Source organism: Falco biarmicus, chromosome 5 (assembly GCF_023638135.1).
Source record: "Falco biarmicus isolate bFalBia1 chromosome 5, bFalBia1.pri, whole genome shotgun sequence".
Lineage (NCBI taxonomy): Eukaryota > Metazoa > Chordata > Aves > Falconiformes > Falconidae > Falco > Falco biarmicus.
Genome location: NC_079292.1, coordinates 21,139,520 through 21,157,011, shown reverse-complemented (window position 1 = coordinate 21,157,011; position 17,492 = coordinate 21,139,520). Strand labels below are relative to the sequence as shown.

General features: G+C 64.6%; 1 protein-coding gene across 1 annotated transcript in view; it reads right to left on the bottom strand.

Annotated features, from left to right (window-relative positions):
* Window positions 1-8,052: 8,052 nt before the first annotated feature.
* The window catches only part of SND1 (staphylococcal nuclease and tudor domain containing 1), a 128,850-nt gene continuing 119,410 nt past the window's right edge, over window positions 8,053-17,492 (bottom strand). Inside the window, exons 17-24 of the mRNA XM_056340290.1 lie at window positions 11,148-11,336; window positions 10,738-10,879; window positions 10,414-10,537; window positions 10,239-10,308; window positions 9,778-9,891; window positions 9,488-9,691; window positions 8,789-8,833; window positions 8,053-8,409 (exon numbers count right to left, since the gene is read on the bottom strand). Coding sequence (XP_056196265.1) covers window positions 8,344-8,409; window positions 8,789-8,833; window positions 9,488-9,691; window positions 9,778-9,891; window positions 10,239-10,308; window positions 10,414-10,537; window positions 10,738-10,879; window positions 11,148-11,336 — 954 coding nt within the window. The 3' untranslated portion in view covers window positions 8,053-8,343. The remainder of the gene's footprint in view (window positions 8,410-8,788; window positions 8,834-9,487; window positions 9,692-9,777; window positions 9,892-10,238; window positions 10,309-10,413; window positions 10,538-10,737; window positions 10,880-11,147; window positions 11,337-17,492) is intronic.

Sequence of the window (17,492 nt, the reverse complement as noted above, 5' to 3'; positions counted from 1 at the left end):
CAAGCTGTGATCTGTGGCGACCCGCACCACTGCTGCCTACTGGCAGTGAGCAGGCTCCCCAGATCCCTGCCATTGCTCCATGAGTCACATCGGGCATCACCAACGCCAATGGCAAAGCCCAGCTCCTTTTCCTCAGCTGCCAGAAAACCCAGCCAGGCCCAGGAGGCACCACAGCAGCCAGCAAGAGTAGCCGGTGCCCGGCATTACCACAGGCTGCCGGGTTCAACCATCCTCCAGTTCCGTAAGGAAGCTGCTGACAGATGATCCCATCCTTGGTGGCACCGGCTGCTTGGCGGTGGGGCGAGGGCTGCCTGAATTCTTGTGTCTCCGAGCCATATCCCCAGCACTGGCGGCAGGATGAGGCCATGGATCCGTGGCTGGATGGTGTCGGTCCTCAGCTCAGCTCTTGGGAGAGACATCAGAGGTTTTCAGGGTACAGGGTCTCCCTGAGGGCCTTTTGGTGGGGGACACCTGGTGCTGCCACCCATGGCATGGGGCTGCGGCAGAGCAATCCCTGGGGACAGCCAGGGAAAATGGCTCCCAGAGCCGCAGCAAAGCAGCCCAGCTCCTCATCAGCTGTCACGCTGAACCTGAGCTAAGATGACACCATCCTTTGCCTGCAGCACACCTGTCCCTTCTCCATTGCAGTTATCTCCATCCCCTGGCCCTGCTTCCACCCTGCTGCTGCATCTCCATCCCACCACCATCTCCACCTCAGCATCATCTCCATCCCACCATCATCTCCATCCCACTATCGGCTCCATCCCTGCACCATCTCCATCCCAGCACCACCTCCACCCGCAGCCCCGACAAGCAGGGTGTCAGGGAAGATGCTTCACAGAGAAGGTGATGCTTTGCAGGCTGCATCGCCCGATCCCTGCATCTCCCTGCACGGTGGGGCCGGGGCGGGTGATGCTCTGGTGTGCAGCTGAGCCGTGGCATCGCCTGATTCCTGATTTATTTGCAAGCTGCACAGTTCCAGATCGGAGGAGGCTGGGGGGTTGTTGCCAGGCTCCGCTGGCCTTGCCAGCCGTCCCAGTCATGCAGTGGGAGGTGGAGAGACCACCACTCCCCGGTCACAGTTTCCACCCCGGTTTGGGGGGCTGGACGGGCTGGAGGGGGTCACTTTCTGTGGCAGTGCCAAGCCGTGCCCGGCACTACACCTGCTCCAGGGCCTTGCTGAGCTGTGCTGAGAGAGCAAGGGGATGGCCCAAGCTCACCTACACCCTTGGGCGCCCCGGGGCTTGGGGGGGGACACAGGACAGTGGCCTTGCTGAGCACCAGCAGCCACATGGGGATGCAGCTGCAGCGCACCCAGCAGCTCCAGGGAGCAGGGGCTGGATCCTGCCGCCACCCACCCAAGTCAAGCACCCTGGTCCCACTGGCCCCCAGGACCCCTGTCCTCCCCAACAGACCCCTGGAGCTGGGGACCCAGCCTAGGGGCTAGCAGGCACCCGGGGGTGGGTGTGAGCGGGCGAGGGCGCGGGCGAGGCAGCGTGCCTGTGCCGGTGTCGCACAGACCTTTCTAGATCGCCGCAAGGCTCTGAGGCTGGTTTTGGGGCCCGTTGGCTCCTCTGACACCACCGGCGTGCAGAGGGGACTGCCACCCTACTGCCACCCCCCCTGTGTCCCCACCACAGTGCTGGATGGAGCCCGGCATGGGAATCCCCGTAGCTTGGCCAGCCAGCGTGCCCCCCAGAGGCGGCGCAGAGCTGGGGGACCCCTGTGCCCTCCGAGATGGGGGAGACTTGGGGGGGGCACCGCATGCAGTGGGGTGCAGGGATGTGTGGGACAGAGGTGCAGGCAGGTGGGGGGGGCTGTGGGATAGGGAGGGGCACCCCGGGAGCATTTCAGGGGGGTCCCCACGCAGAATGGAGGGGGGGGCATGGGTGACCCTATTAATGGGGTGTGCGGGAGAATGGGTGGGGATCCGGGGTGCTGCAGGGGGGGTGCACGGGTGGCCCCGCTGAGCAGTGCATGGGAGGGCAAGTGGGGGGGGTGATACTCGGGGATCCTGGGGCACAGCGGGGAGGGGGTCAAGGGTGGCCCAGGTGTGCACGGCATGGGGTGGGGGGGCCGGGGCACAGCGGGGTGCGGTTCACGGGGTCATAGGGTGCTGCAGAGGGGGTTCCTGGGGATGCGGGTCCTGGGGTGCTGCGGAGGGGGTCCTGGGGTCCTAGGGTTCTGCAGAGTGTGCGTGGGGGGGGTCAGGGTGCTGCAGAGAGGGGGGTGGCAGGGTCCCGGGGGTTCCAGGGTGCTGCAGCGGAGGGGCCTGGGGACTCGGGATGCTAGGGATGGGTGGCCGGGGACCCCGGCATGCATTGCATGGGGTCTCGGCGCGCTGTGTGTGCGGGGTGACCCGGGGGGGCGCGGGGTTCCCGGGACCCCTGTGGTGCCGTGGCGGGGGGTCTGAGCGCCCCCCCGTGTCTACTGCATGGGGCCCGCGGGGCAGGGGGTCCCGAGGGGCCTGGCCGGGCGTGGTGCGGTGCTCCCTGGGCACGGGGCGGGGGGGGGGGCAGGGGGGCATCCCCGGGAGCTTCGGGGTGTGGGGAGGGGGGAGCCCCGGGGGCGGGGCGGGGGGGGCAGGAGGATCCCGGACCCACCCCCGACCCCGCGGTCCTACCTGCCGGTGCCGCCGCGGTGAGCGGGGGGGGCCGGGGGGCGGGGGGGCCCCGGTGCGCGGCGGCGCGAGCCCCGGCGGCGGCGATTGACCCGCATTGACGTCACTGCGTCATCAGGGTTCCCCTGGAAACACGCGCGAACTAAAAATAGCCGCGGCGGCGAGGAGGGGGGGGGGTGGGGGGGGGCGGGCCGGGGGGGTGGGGAGCGGCCCCCCCGCCCCCGCCGTCTGCCGCTATTCTGGGGACAAAGGGCTAAATATAGCCACGCACCGCCCCCCGCCCCGGGGACACCGCCCCGGGGGACAGCCCCCCCAAGGGGGGACACCGCTCCGGGGGACACGGCCCCAGGGGACCGGCACCCACGAGGGACAGCCACCCCCAGGGGGAACACCGCTCCGGGGGACCCCGCCCCGGTGGACAGCCACCCCAGCTGGTGACACTGCCCCGGAGGATACCGCCCCCGCGCCCCCCGGCTCCGGACCGCCCCGTCTTGTCACCTGTCTCGAGGACACCGGGACACGGGGACACTGGGGCATGGGGACACGGGGGCATGGGGACACGGGGATACTGGGACATCGGGACACCAGGGCGCGGGGACATGGGAACACCGGGACACGGGGGACCGGGGCTGGCCCCGGAGCGGCCCTGCCCCCGGAGCGGCCCCGCCCCGCGGCGGCCGGGGACCCTCGGGAGGGCGGACGGGGACGGGGACAGGGACCCCTCCATGTCACACGTACCCCTCCGCACCTAGACATGGTGTCACACACAGCCACCCCGGCCACGTGGCAAACCCACCCGTGCAATGCAGCCTCATGCTGTTAATTAACCACTTTGCCAATTAGCGGTGACAGCTAATTACCGCACTTCAGTCAGCCCAGAGCCGAGCCCCCTCATGCCCCCCGGTACCCACGGCCACCGTGGTGGGGAGCGGGCACCCCGCTGCACTGGAGCCCACGCAGCACAAGCACCCTGCCAGCACCCCAGGGACAGGGGACACAGGTGGGTGCGCGCTGGTGACAGGGATGGGTGGCACATGGGGTGCTGTGGGGCAAGCCCACGTCTCGCTTGCTCCTTGCTGGTTGTTGCATGCCGCCCGTGCTCAGTGGGTGCTGGGTGGGTGCTGAGCATGGTCAGGGGTCCCCACCCCAGCAGGAGCAATGCCCCAGCCTGTCTCAGTGTGCCACCACGCAGCCCTACACGTGCTCCGGACACGGCCAGCTTTGCTGGGAGAGGCTGCAGCAGGGACCCCCACCCCAGGCTTCTTGATCGCCACCCCCCGCACCCCCCCCACCCCCAGCTTTGTTGGCTATAAATGCGCTGAACAACCTAATTAAACTGGCAACTAATTGCAGGGCCGTGCATGGCAGGACCGTGGCGGTTGTCACCGGGTGTCACTCTCTCGGTGGACGCATGGTGATGCACCAGCATGGGGGAGGCGGGGACAGACCCGAGCTCCCCAGGCTGTGCTGGGGTGCCCCTGCACCCCAAAATCCACAGGACAAGGGAAGCTGGTGGGTGCATGGGGGACACGGGGCCGGTGCTGGCAGTAAATGAGCTGTCATTAACGAGACGTGTTAATTACCTGCCTGCACTTGGCCTGAGACGAGCTGCCGCAAAGTTGCAAGTTTGAATCAATTTTTTTTCTATTCTAGTTCAATTCCAGTTTAATCCCCTCTCCACTCGCTCCCTGGGCTCCGGTCTGGGGCCGGGATGGTGGCACTGCAAGACAGGGACCAGACCCTCTGCGGGACATTGTCCCCTGGGCATGGTGGTACTGGGATGGGCAGGTACTGGGGCGGGTTTGTGCTGGGACGGGACTGTACTGGGATGAGATTGTACTGGGCTGGTGCTGTACCGGGACGGGACTGTACTGGGATGAGACTGTACTGGGCTGGTGCTGTACCGGGGCGGGACTGTACTGGGATGGGAATGTATTGGAATGGCACTGTGCTGGGACGGGGCCGTGCTGGGATGGAGCCGTGCCGTGCCGGGGCCAGGGCGGTACTGGGACGGGTCCTCGCTGGGACGGGGCCGTGCTGGGATGGCGCCGTGCCGTGCCGGGGCATGGGCTGAGCTGGCTGGGGCTGTGCCGGGGGGTCCGTACCGGACGGGCTGTACCGGCGGGCCGAGGCCGGTACCGGCAGGTGGTGCCGTTTCTCTCTCCCGTCCCGACGCTCAGGCTGCCGGAGACCGGCCCTCTGCACCGCCCAGCACCGCCCAGTACCGCGCAGCACCGCCCAGTGTAGCCCAGTACCGCTCAGTACAGCCCAGCACCACCCAGTGCGTCCTAGTCCCGTCCAGCACAGTCCCAAGCCAGCGCCAGGGTCCCCAGAACCAGCACCCCCCACCCCTCCGAGCTCCCAGTTCACTCTGGCGCCTACTGGGCTGCAACGGGGGGCTCTTCTGTTCCTGTGCCAGAGCCACGGGGACAGGACGGCAGCTGTCTGTCCCCTCCGTCCCTGCTGCCAGCGGAGCGCGGGGGTCCCCGGTGCTTCGGGGCAGGGGCTGAGTCACTCCTGCCCTGATGCCATGGAGGATGTCGGGCTGTGGATGGGGGGGTGACAGGAGGAGCCCCAGGAGCCCCCCGGGGATGGGGACACAGGCAGTGACGGCACAGGGATCACCAGAGGGAACGATCCCTGTGCCATGAGGGGACTGGGATCCCCTGGCTGGGGACATGTGGTCCCCTGCCATGGAGGGCTCTGGTGTCCCCAAGGACACCATGGGATGCTCCCTTCTTACCTGGGAGCTCGGGGTGGGGAGGTACCCAAGGGGCGGGTCCTGGTCCCTTGGCCATGCCATGATAGGGGGGGGCCCAGCACCTTCTGTTTGAGAGGCACCCCCCCCACCCCCCGTGTGACAAGAAGGGGTCATGAACACTGCCACCTCCTGTGTCACCCGTGTGTGACACACCACCTGTGTCACACCCATAGTGTCACCCGTGGTGGCCGCAGCCCCACTCATGACCAGAGTGTTAATTAGCAGCAGAGGCGATGAGCCCAGTCTCATGTCTGGCTCCAATGATGGTTTCAAGGACAAGCGCCAGAGAGGAAACAGGGAAGAGCCAGGAAAAGTCACTGGACAGGCGGCTGTGCCGGGCTACCGGGGGCTGCTGCCTGCCAGCACCCAGGGGTCCCCACTGAGCCCTGCCTGCCTGCCGGGGACCAGGCAGGGGTCTCCCCATGGGGACAAGGATACTGAGCAGGGTCCCTTTGTGGTCCTGGGGCCACCCAGGGATGGAAGCTCGGGGTGACCCCAGGGTCACCACCTCCACAGGGTACCCTCCAGGTACCTCCTAAAGACCCCATGTGGTGTTCCAGAGACCTCCCCACCCCGAGACACCTTCCAGGGACATCCAAGTGCCTTCCATAGACCTCCAGGGACACCAATGGGATGACCTCAGAGACCCTCAAGGACCCCCAATAGACCCTTAGGACTCCAGTTACACCTCAAAGACCTCCAAGGACCCTCAAAGACCCTCAGAACCCTCCCTAGGTATAGCCAGAGACCTCTAGTGACCACCAAAGATCCCCAAGACCCCCCAGAGATAGCCATAGAACTCCAGGGACCCTCAAAGACCTTGCTGGGGCAGGTAGAGCTAGTCAGGCTGGGGACAGGACACAGGACAGGGACGTTCCATCCCTGCAGCTGCAGAAGGGACAGCTTATGGGGACAGAGGACATTTTGGGGGGGTCCTAGCCCAGGGTGGCCCAGATCAGGATGGAGGAGCTGGGTTGGGCTGAGAGCAGTGGGGGACAGTCAGGGCTGGGACTGGGCTGTCCCCAGGGACTCCAGCCCAGGGGTGGGCTGCAAAATGCAGTGATACAGCTGGGGGGGGAGCAGCCACCCATGTCCCAGCAACCCCCCCCTCCCGCTCCACAGCCATGTCAGCAGCACCCCCACCAGCTCTTCCTTTAATTATGATCATTTGCTGGTGTTAATTATTGAAACTTGCCACACAGTGCACTCCACTGTAATTGTGTTCAAATTAAATTAGTGCAGCCCTATAATTAGCTCCCCAGGAGCAAGGTGGCCAGCGGGGATGGGGTCTCTGCCAGCAGGTCTCACCAACACCCCGCCCTGCTTCCTCCATCACAGTCATCAATCAACAGTGCCGTGGTGCCAGGGACAGTGGCACCGCCATGCAGCTGCCCATGGGGTGGCATTCACAGGTGTCCCCATGGACACATGGCAGTGAGAAGACCGGGGACCAAGCTCAGCATCACCCCGGGATTGGGATGCCTGTGGGCTTGGGGTGGAGAGGGCACAGGCACAGCACCCATCATGGGAGCCAGTGGCACCCCACCATGCACCAGGGTGCAGGTGGCAGTGGGAAGCCCATGCGACTTTTTGGTGGGGCTGCTGCCTGGCCCGGCCCAGCACAGGTCTGGAGGCTGTGGTGCAGGGTTGAATTGCGGTGAGAGCTGAAGTCAGACCTAGGGTCAAACATTGACACCTGGAGTTGAAATTCAGGGTTGGGGTCCAGGATTGGGACTTGGGGTTCAGGTTCAGGGCCAGGAACCACATTAGGGACCGGGAGTTAGGGGGTCATGGTTGGAAACCAGGGGTTGAAGTGCATGGTTGGGACCCAGCGCTGGGACTTGGGGCTGGTGTCCAGGTTGGGACCCAGGGTTGAGTTCCTGATTTGGGAGCTGGGGTTGGGGCTCCATGGTTGGGACCCAAGGTTGAGGTCCATGGTTGGGACCCAGTGTTAATGACCATGTTTGGGAGCCAGAGTGGAAGTCTATGATTGAGACCCAGGGCTGGGGTCCAAACTTGGGACTCAGGGTTGAGGTTCAGGTTTGGGATCTGCAGTTGGGGTCAATGGTTGGGACCTGGGGTTGAGGTCCACGTCTAGGGGCTGTGGACAGAACCCACTGTTGAGGTCCAGGTCTGGGACCTGGGTCTGGAGTCCATGGTTAGAGACCCAAGGTTGGAGTCCAAGGTTAATGACCACATTTGGGACCCAGGGTGGAGGTCCAGAACTGCATCCCAGGATTGGGGTCCAGGTTTGGGTCCCAGGGTTGAGGTCCACGGGTGGGACCTGCAGTTGGGACCCCGGGCTGAGGTCCAGGATTGGGGTCCCAGGCTGGGACCTGGAGCTGCAGGAGAGGCTTGGACCGGACTCCACAAGGTTGCCACTGTCCTAGGGGCAGCCCCCACATCTCCCTCCACCCACCTTCCATCCAGGCACCTCATCCATGCCCCTGGCTGGTGCTCAGAGCCCACTGGGGCAGGATGAGATGGGGGTTGGGGCCTCTGGGCTGCAGCGCCCCATGGGTGGGGGACCCTCCCCAAGACCCCACAGCAGGGAGGGCATGCCCATGCCTGAGGCATCTCTCCCTTCCCAGGCAGATGAGGTGACACCCTTGGGGGTGGGAGGGGGTGACACCAGCACAGAGGGACCCCCCCGGCAGGGAGAGGCCACAGCTTGACGCTTGACTACTTTTATTTGGCCTCTGAAGCTTTAAATACAGGCCGGGGGGGGGGGCGCTGGCTGCGGGCAGGACAGAGGGGGGGCAAATTCAGCTGTCAGTCAGACAAAGGCAGGGGGTCGGGGGGCTGGGGCCACCCCCCACCCCAGCATCCCCAGGGTATGGAGCTGCGGCCTTCCCCTCAGCTGCCCCGGCCCCCAGGGGACAGGGTGAGATGGGATGGGACAAGGGCGAGACAGGACGTTAGTGTGGTGGCGGCGGTGGGGACGTGGGCCCCGAAGCATCCCTCAGCGGCTGTAGCCAAACTCGTCTGCGTCGTCCGCGCGGAAATCCCCGTAGCGCCAGAGGTTCAGCTGCAAGACAGGGTGCAGGATGGGGCCACATCCAGCATCAGCCTGGAGATGGGGGGGGCTGCATCCAGCATCATCCCCAGAGATGGGGGGGGCTGCATCCAGCATCACCCCAGAGACAGGGGGTACCACATCCAGCATCACCATGGAAATGGGGGGCTGCATCCAACATCACCCCAGAGACAGGGCGTACCACATCCAGCATCACCCCAGAAATGGGGGTGGGCACCGCATCCAGCATCACCCCAGAGATGGGGGGACTGCATCCAGCATTGTCCCTGAAGATGGGGGGTACCACATCCAGCACCCCCCAGCCAAGGGGTCTGCAGCAGACCCTCCAGAGGACAGAGGGGCCAGCTCCCACCTGCCCCCCCTCACTTACCCGGGCACTCTTGGCTGTCTCCTGGGCGTTCAGGTATTCGGTGATCTGTGGGGACAGAGGCCAGTGGGATGAACCTGTGCCCTCTCCTCTGCCTTCCTGGGGGGGTTTGGGGGTGGTGCAGTGATGTGCACCCCTGGCAGGGTCTGCCTGGCCATGCTGGGGACACACACTCCACTCTGTCCCTCTGTGGCACACATTACCCTGCACCCAAGGTTGGCGGAGAAGGATCCCCATGGAGGGCAGGGAGGTGAGACCCCCAGCCAGCACGGCTCCAAGAAGAAGGCCAGGCACTGGGGTGGATGTGACCAGTGCTTGGTGTCTCCCTTCCCCTCCCCGTCCCCAAGCCCCCAGACAGCCACCAACCACCACCAGGCCAGGACTGATATGGTATCAGGTATGCGAGGGATCAATTACCGCTCAGCTGCCCGTGCGGCAGAGCCCACCCTGCTGACAGCAGAGTAGAGACCCCTCATCACCCCAGCAGGATAGAGGGATGGATGGGTGGATGGATGGAGAAACGGATGGATGTGTGTGTGTGTGTGTGTATGGATGGGTGGATGGATGGATGGACAGACAGGTGGATGTATGGATGGATCAATGCATCCATTGATCCATCCATGCATCCAGATGGATGGATGGATGGATGGATGGACAGATGGACAGACAGATGGATGGACACACCCCCACCCCAGCACCTACCACTTTCTGGAACTGCTTCTCCTTGCGCACCTCCACCATGACCAGCCCCTCCTTGACCAGTCCCAGCCCCACATCGCTCTTGGAGTCAGCGAACTGGAGGGTGACGTGAGGACAACCTGGTCCCAGGTGCTCCACGTTGAGCAGGCACTGGGTGTTCTGGATGTCCCGCACCACGCTGTCCACTGCGTCTGCCCGTGCGTCATCCTGCAGCACCGCATGGTGTCAGATCCCACAGTCCCATCAGAGACCCAGAGCCACCCCCTCCCTTCCCTGGGCACCCCCATACTTACGTCCTGGGGCACCTGGATGAAGGCGAACTTGTATTCAGTGGCTTGTGCCGGCAGGACGCGGGTGCTGAAGGCTGGAGGCAGAGTGGCCAGGCGCGTGGCAGGCAGTGTCTCCTTCTGTAGGGGCAGAGAGGGTGTCAGGGTTAGAAGGGCACCCAACGGTGCTGGGCACCCCAGCACCCAGCCACAGGGATGGATGGATGGACGGACGGACGAATGGATGGATGGATGGATTGATGGACAGACGGACGGACGGATGGATGGATGGATGGATGGATGGATGGACATATGACTCTTCACCCCAGGACCCCCTGTCCCAAAGGCAAGATCCTGCCCCTGCCTGATGCTCGGCAGCTGGGGGACACAGCCACTGCACCCCTGCACAGCTGGAGCTGGGGGGCTTCAGTTGGCACCCCAGGGTGCCCCCCACCCATGCCCCCTGCCCCAGCATGGTGAGCACTCACGTTGCCATAGTCAATGTAGAAGATATGGACTTTGGCGGCTGACTCCACCTTCTCCACCCGGGCCCGGTACCTGGAGGGTGGGATTGGGGGTGTGTGTCACCCCAAAAACACACCTCAGCATGGGGCAACGCTGCCCCACAGCCCCACGCCAGGGGGAGCAGGACCTTCTCCTCACCATTCTCCATCGACAAACTTGGCAATGCAGAAGTCTCCACGGCGCGGGGCATAGGAGCCCTCCACGGGCGGGTGGCTGCCCACCTCGGCACGCATGTTCTCCATCAGCTTCTCCAGCTGGGCACCTGCAGAGGAGCAGGATCCAGCACCTGCCTCCAGCCACCCTCATCATTTGCCCCTCATTTAGCCCAGGACATGACTCTTTGGGGGGGCTTCACCTGGCACCCTGATGCTTGGGTATGGCAGGGGGGTCCCCTGGGAGCTGTGTGCCCTCTGGGTGGGGACACACATAGGGACTGCGGGGACCCCAGCCCTGTCCCCGTACCTGTCTCCACGTCCTGCACGTAGAAGTGGAGATCGTCCGTGATCTCCGTCACGAAGACAGGCTTGTAGTTGGTTGCGCGCTCCTTCTCCTCCAGCACCGGCACCACCTCCTCCACTGGGGTCTCCTCGTAGTGGGACCATACCTGGGATTGGCAGGGGGACATGACACACACTGGCTGGGGGACCCCATGGCCATGCTCGATGCCACCAGCAAGGGGATAGTGGCTGTGCTAGCACCCAGCAGCTGGAGCATCCCTGGTCCCCAGCACCGTGGATCCCATCCGCCTTGGGGTGGGGACCTCCCTCTGGGTGGGGACATCTCTTGGCCTGGGGACATCCCTTGAGGTGGGGGCATGCGGACATCCCTTGTGGTGGGAACATTATTCGGGGACAATCCTGCCCCATGCTCACCTTTTCCTTCTTCTGCCTGGCAGCCTCCTCGGCAGCCAACAGCGCCTTGTAGTAGGGGCTGCGCTCAGCAGTGAAGTGGACCTTGGAGAGGGCATGCTCCACCAGAGCCACTGACAGGTTGAGGCCCTCAATGTGCAGCCATCCGATGAAGTTCCCCGCCTTGTCCATGCTCTCCACCTCCACCTCCACCTGTGGGTGCCCGGTGGGGAGGGATGTTAGCCCTTTGCACACTCAGCGGTAGGCAGGATCCATCCACATACTCGTCCCCACCTCACACCTGCCCTGCCAGCCACTGCCTTCATCCCCACATGTTTGGCTTCATCTTGGCTGCTTAAAACTTCATCGAGCAATAAAATAAATGTCTGGATATGACGGAGTTTGACTGGCCAGGTGGACGCGCGTCAGGCATGTGTCCAGCTGAAGGCCATCCCAGCACAGGGTCTGGCAGGCAGGGTCCCCTCTGCTATCCCCCCTGGCACCCAGCTCTGCTCCCTGGCACCCAGTTCTGATCTGTGGCACCCAGCTCTGCTCCCTGGCACCCAGCTCTGCTCCACAAACACCCAGCTCTGGTCCATGGCACTCAGCTCTGCTCCCAGCAATACCCAGGGAAGGGAATCAGCAAGAGATGAGGGAAGGAGGGTGCAAGGGATGAGGGCAGGAGCACGCTATCCTCTGCATCTCCAGCTCCCTGCCTGCACCCAGGAGCAGCTGGGGAGCACAGGTAGAGCCTGGAGCCATGCAGAGCCAGACAGGGGACTGAAACAGGGCTGCTGGGGCAGGCTGCGCCCCCAGCCCCTTGTCCCCCAACCATTGCTCGTGCAGGCAGACATGCCTGTGCTATGGCTCTGCCTGCATCCCGTCCTATGGTGTCTGCTTGCCAAGGAGACCTGGAGCTCACATGGCACCTAGAGTAAACCGGAGAGCAAACGAGTGTGCAAACCAGAGAGCTTACTGGGGTGTGCAAATGAGTGATAGCAAACCAGGGAAAGCAAACGAATTCGCAAGCCGAAGTGTGTAAACCAGAGGAAGCAAAGTGGAGTGTGCAAACCAGCCAGAGCAAACTGAAATGGCCACCTTGCACACCCCAGTGCAGGTTGCACACCCTCATGCACCCTGCACACCCCCATGTACCACTTACACTCTGAACATCCCTGTGCACCTTGCACATCCCCGTGTGCATCCTGTGTACCACCCTGCACACCCCCATGCACCCCACGTCTCCTGTACACCCCGCACACCCACGTCTGCATCGCCCCACACACTGCCACAGTGCCCACAACCTCCGGGGTCCCTCTTCTGCCTTCTCCTTACCTTGGGGACAGTGTCTGTCCCCAAAGTCAGTGACACTGCCCAGGACCTCTGCAGACTGTTCTGCTCTGAGCTGGGGACCGGCGAGGACCCCCAGAGACCCCCACATCTCCCTTTCCAGCAGTTCTGCAGGGGCTGAACCAGGGCCAGCTCCAGACCACCGTGGCAGCATGGCAGGCATCCTCACCACCCCCGTGACAAACCTACCAGGTCCCCTTTCCCAGTGGCACCCGTTACTGCCTCAGCAGCTCTGCCGGGACCGGTAATCTCCGTTAATCCTGTAATGGGAGTTAAAGCCTCAAAACAACGAAATTTGTAAAATAATGCTCCCTGCAAAACACATGGCATCAGCTGGCATCTCACATGGCACAGGGTGTGCAGGTATGGGGGAGCTGTGCAGGGACGGGGGGAGTCACGGACACTGCTGGGAGATGTGTCCCCCATTGCCATTCCTGGGCAGCGATCTCAACCATCTGGCACCAAACCCAGGTGCCAGCAGCCAGCACAGCCAAGTCTGGCTCTGGAGACATGTGTCAGCCCTCCTGGGGACAAGCTTGGTGTCCCCCAGAGCTCCTTCTGGTCCCCAACCTGGGGGCCTGTAGCCTCATGGTGCTTTGGGGGTGGGCAGGCAGGGGATGTCACGCAGGCAGGAGATGCCAGGCGGGCAAAAGACACCATGCAGGCAGGAGATGCCATGCAGGCAGGAGGTGGCATGCAGGCAGGAGATGCTGTGTAGGCAGGAGATGCCGCAGATGAAGCACACAGAACCAGCCGTTCCCAGCATCCTGGGCAGCATCTGAACCCTGCCCCGGGGTGGGGGTCTGCCTGCCTCCTGCCCCAGGCCAACCCCGTTGTGAAGAGCTGAGCCCTGGCATGAGGAACACCCCCCAAAACGGGTCATCCCACCATGAATCCATGGCGTTTCTGCGCACATAAAGCCCCTTTGAAAGCGTTCGTGGGGCGGCAGCGAGCCAAGGCTCCCCGCACGTGCCCGGCATGCTGATCGTCTCCACTGCCTGCCTGCCTGCTGCTGCTGCCGATGGAGAGAAGGGAGCCTGGTGCCCCCACAGCGTCCTCCCTCTGGGGGGGCTGGACCCCTCCTGGTGTGCCTCGCTGTGCTACAAGGGCTGTGCCTGTCCCCCCCCGCCGGCCACGGCAGGTCCCGCCTGGGCTTTTCCAGCAGTCCAGAAATTCGTTTGCTTGGTACTACGAGTGGGTGATGAGCCTCCCCCCAGGCAGGCCACCCCGCCCCGGGCAGGGTAAGTGCCGTGCCCCCCGCCCGTGGTGGGCCCGGAGCCGTGGAGCCGGCTCCACCGCGCCCGGAGCAAGGCTCTGTCGCGGCCCCGGGCACAACGCTGCATTCCCATCTAGCGGCAACGCGACCGAACGGCAGCAGGACGCGGCGCTGCCAGTGCGGCACCCCACGCGTCGGCGCTGGCCAAACGCAGCCCCTGGGCAGCCCCTTCCCAAACGACCCCTGCGCTGGGCCAGCACGGCTGTAAGCATAGCTGCCAGCAGCGCACCCAGTGCTGGCAAAGCCGGGGCACCCATGGGTGCGTGCAGCATGTGCCTCAGCTCCCGCACACAGCTCAAACACGCGTGCACAAATGCACACGCTCAAGCACAAGCAACCACGTGCCACACAGACACGTCTCCTGCCAGGATGCTGGGAACCTGGACCCCGCCGCCTGCTGCCTGCACCCACCGGCCTGGCCAAGCAACATGGGGTGCCCCCACCTGCCGGCACCCCTGCCAGGAGCCAGGGGTGCTCCCTCCTGCCTGCACCCCTGCCTGCTCCAGCGAGCACTGACCCCAAGTACCACAGCATCGTGAGGTCTCCCGGCGCTGCACCGACCTCCGCTCCATCTGCTGGAGCATCGGCACTTCACTGCCTGCATCCCTCCACCATCGATCCCTTATCAGGGGCTGGTGGCTAATGGTATCTGCCTGGCTGGCAGCCGCTCACCCAGTGCTGCAGCGGGGCCGGCAGCCAGCTGGTGAGCGGCAACGGGTGCGTGGCTCGACACCACGGTGCTGCTGGGGATGGGCAGAGGGTCGTCGGTATCTTCCTGCAGCCCCTTCCAGTTGCTGGAGCTGAAGCCCAGTCAGGGTTTGGCTCATAGCCAGTGTGGCCACCGGGATGGCACACATCATGCTAGGTGCGTGACAGGCACCAGCCACACCGCCCCCCACCAGGGATGTAGGGAGAGGCGAGGTCTGAGCTGAGCAGGAGATAGATGGGCCCTTTGCTGCTTTACAGGTGTCACGTTGTGATAATTTAATTACCCTGCCGTAGCCTTCTGTGTGGTTAATTGTGTTTGGCTCCACTGGTGCTGCCGGACATGGAGCTGTTTCCCCATCCTGAAGCTCATCAATCCTGTCATAACCTTTCCCTGCCACTTAAAAAAGCCTCGCAGCATCCCTCTTCCCTTCCACCGAATGGGCTGCCGGCACAGCGCCTGCCACAGCACATGCGTGGCACAGCCTGGGGCTGCTGGCATACCAAGAGGCAGGATGAGGCCGCTGGGTCACCTGCTGGCCCAAGGGATGCTCATGCCACCTCCAGCCAAGCTGGTCCCCAAGAAGCAGCACCCCATGCACGTGTGGTGTGACCTCCATAATGTTGCAGGGCGATGCTTCGGTGGCAATGTCATCCCCGTCCCCTGTGCCACCCCTCTAGAGCAGGGTCACTGTCATGGGGATGTTAATGGACTCACAAGAAGATCTCTGCTTCAGCAGGGACTGGATACAACTGCTGGTCTCTGCTGTGGGTGACACAAGGCCACCAGGTCCTGCAGTGCCCAGGGGACATCGCTGCCACACCTGGCAGTGGGAAACACTGAGGGGGCTGCAAAGTGGCTCCCCAGGGATGTGCCACCAACATGGGGACAGTGACCCCAGCTGGGCTCTGGCACCCTGCAAGGAACAAGGACAGGAGAGGATTGTGGAGTGCCCCAGGGTGCTGTCACATGGGGTGACCCCAAGAGGCCAAACCTGAACACCCACCAGCCCCACAGGGGTGCCTAGCCAGTTGGGTGGCACTCGGATGACATGCTCCACCTGTGGGTGGGCATGGCCCCACACAACCAGGGAGCAGGGGGTTGGGGGTTGGGGTAACAGGCCGACCAGTTGGGGGTCCCTGCCTCCCATCCCTGAGCCTCCTCTGCTCCCCGCCCCCGGGGCGTGCTGGGCCAGGACCAGGTCCCTGCCAGACTGTGCCAACAGCCTGGCCCTGCACAGCCCCTGGTTTGGGTGCACAGCCCCTGCTCCCAGGGTGAAGGGTGGGCTGCAGTCCCACTCCCTTGCGCGGCTGGTGCTGTTGGCATGTCCCAGTCTTGTGACCCTCCCCATCCCACCCCATTCCATCCTGACACAGGGCTGGGAGCCCCACAGACACGGAAATCCTGCATGGGGTCCCCAGGGATGCCCACCCTCGCATGGTGCAAGCACGGCTTTGATCAGACACCAGAGAATCCACATAAGATTGGGGTGGGTTTTACCTGTCCCTCTCCCCCCATCACCTCACCCCAGGTTGCCCACCTCCAGCACCTCCTCGCTGCCAGCCTGGGGGGCCGGGGCACCCCCTACCCAGGACCCTGAGGACACCCATCCAGCTGAGGAGCCCACCTGCTTTGGCACTGCCGGCAGTCCCACAGGGACCTGCTTGGTGCAGCAGCCCACGGGGGTGAGCCAAGCTGGGTGCCACACTTGGGGGGCCCCTGGCCCCCCACCTGCACCCTCCATCGCTTATACTAATTAAAACTCGGCAGAGGCTGCTCTGGAGCTGCCGCTCAGGACGGATCGGTGCTGCCGGCAAAGCCCTCGGCCACTGGCTGCTCACCAGGGGTGTAAAACAACGAGGTGGGGGGAGGCTCGAGGGTGGGGGCCATGGCCCCCTGGCAGCTCTCTCCGATCCCACTCTGCACCCCCCCCATGCAGCCCAGTGGCAATGCGCAGCGGGGTCCCACCCTCACCTTGCAGCAGGGACCACGCCAGTGCCAGCACCCATGGGACCCCAGGGGTGCTGGTGTTTGCCTCCCACTGCTGTCCCAGGGGTTTGTTACCTGGCTGGCACTAATTATCCACCCGCACTGGGACACCCCGTGGGTGCCAGCAGACAGGGGCAAGGCAGAGGTGGGGGCAGCCCATACCCCAAAAAGCTGGTGGTACCCACGCACCCATCACTGTGCCCACTCCCCAGCCAACAGCGGCGCCAGACCCATGCCCCCCCCTTCCCCCCCCGCCAACCGCTGCAGAGCCGGGTTTGGGGTCTCCATCAGTGTCCTGGCTTGTGTCGGGTCTCAGACTTGTGTCCAGCACGTGCCAGGGGGGCTGCACCCGGGGGTCTGCGGACCCTTACTCAGCTGGGCAGCCTCGCATGGGGGGGGCTGTGGGTGGGGTGGGGGCCGCCAGCCGCGGAAGGAACCGCATCCCCCCCCATCACCTTAAAGTCGCCGAGCTGCTCCACTAGCACCGCGCCGCCTCCGTCCATCCGTCCGTCCAGCCGCCCGCCCGCCCGTCCATCCGTCCGTTCCGTCCTTCCTCACCCCGCGGCCGCGGCGCTCCCCTCCTCCGGGGTCAGGGGGCTCAGAGCCGCCAAGGCTGAGACCCCCCCCCGGGGGGGGGGCTGCGGGCAGGGGGGGCAGGAGGAGGAGGAGGGAGGAGGAAGAGGAGGAGGAAGCCCATCACCGCATCTTCCTTCCCGAGCAGCCAGACCGAGAATAGCTCCCGGCCGCCGCACCGGCTGAACCGGGGCCCCTCCGGAGTGGGGCGGGGGGGGGGCGGAGGGGAAGGGGGGGGGGGCGAGGGGGGGGGGTGTCGGAGAGGCCGGCGGTGCTCAGCATCCCCCGCTGCTGCTGCCGGGCTCCCAACACGATGCGTCAGCAATCCATCCGCGCTCCCACTGAAGGACAAAAGGATGAGAGAGCCGCCTGCGCGGCTGCCGCCCGCACCGCCCGCACCGCCCGCACCGCCGGGGCTCCGCGGGGCCCGCACGCCCGCTAGGACCGGAGGATGCCCGCCGGCCCCGGGGCCGCC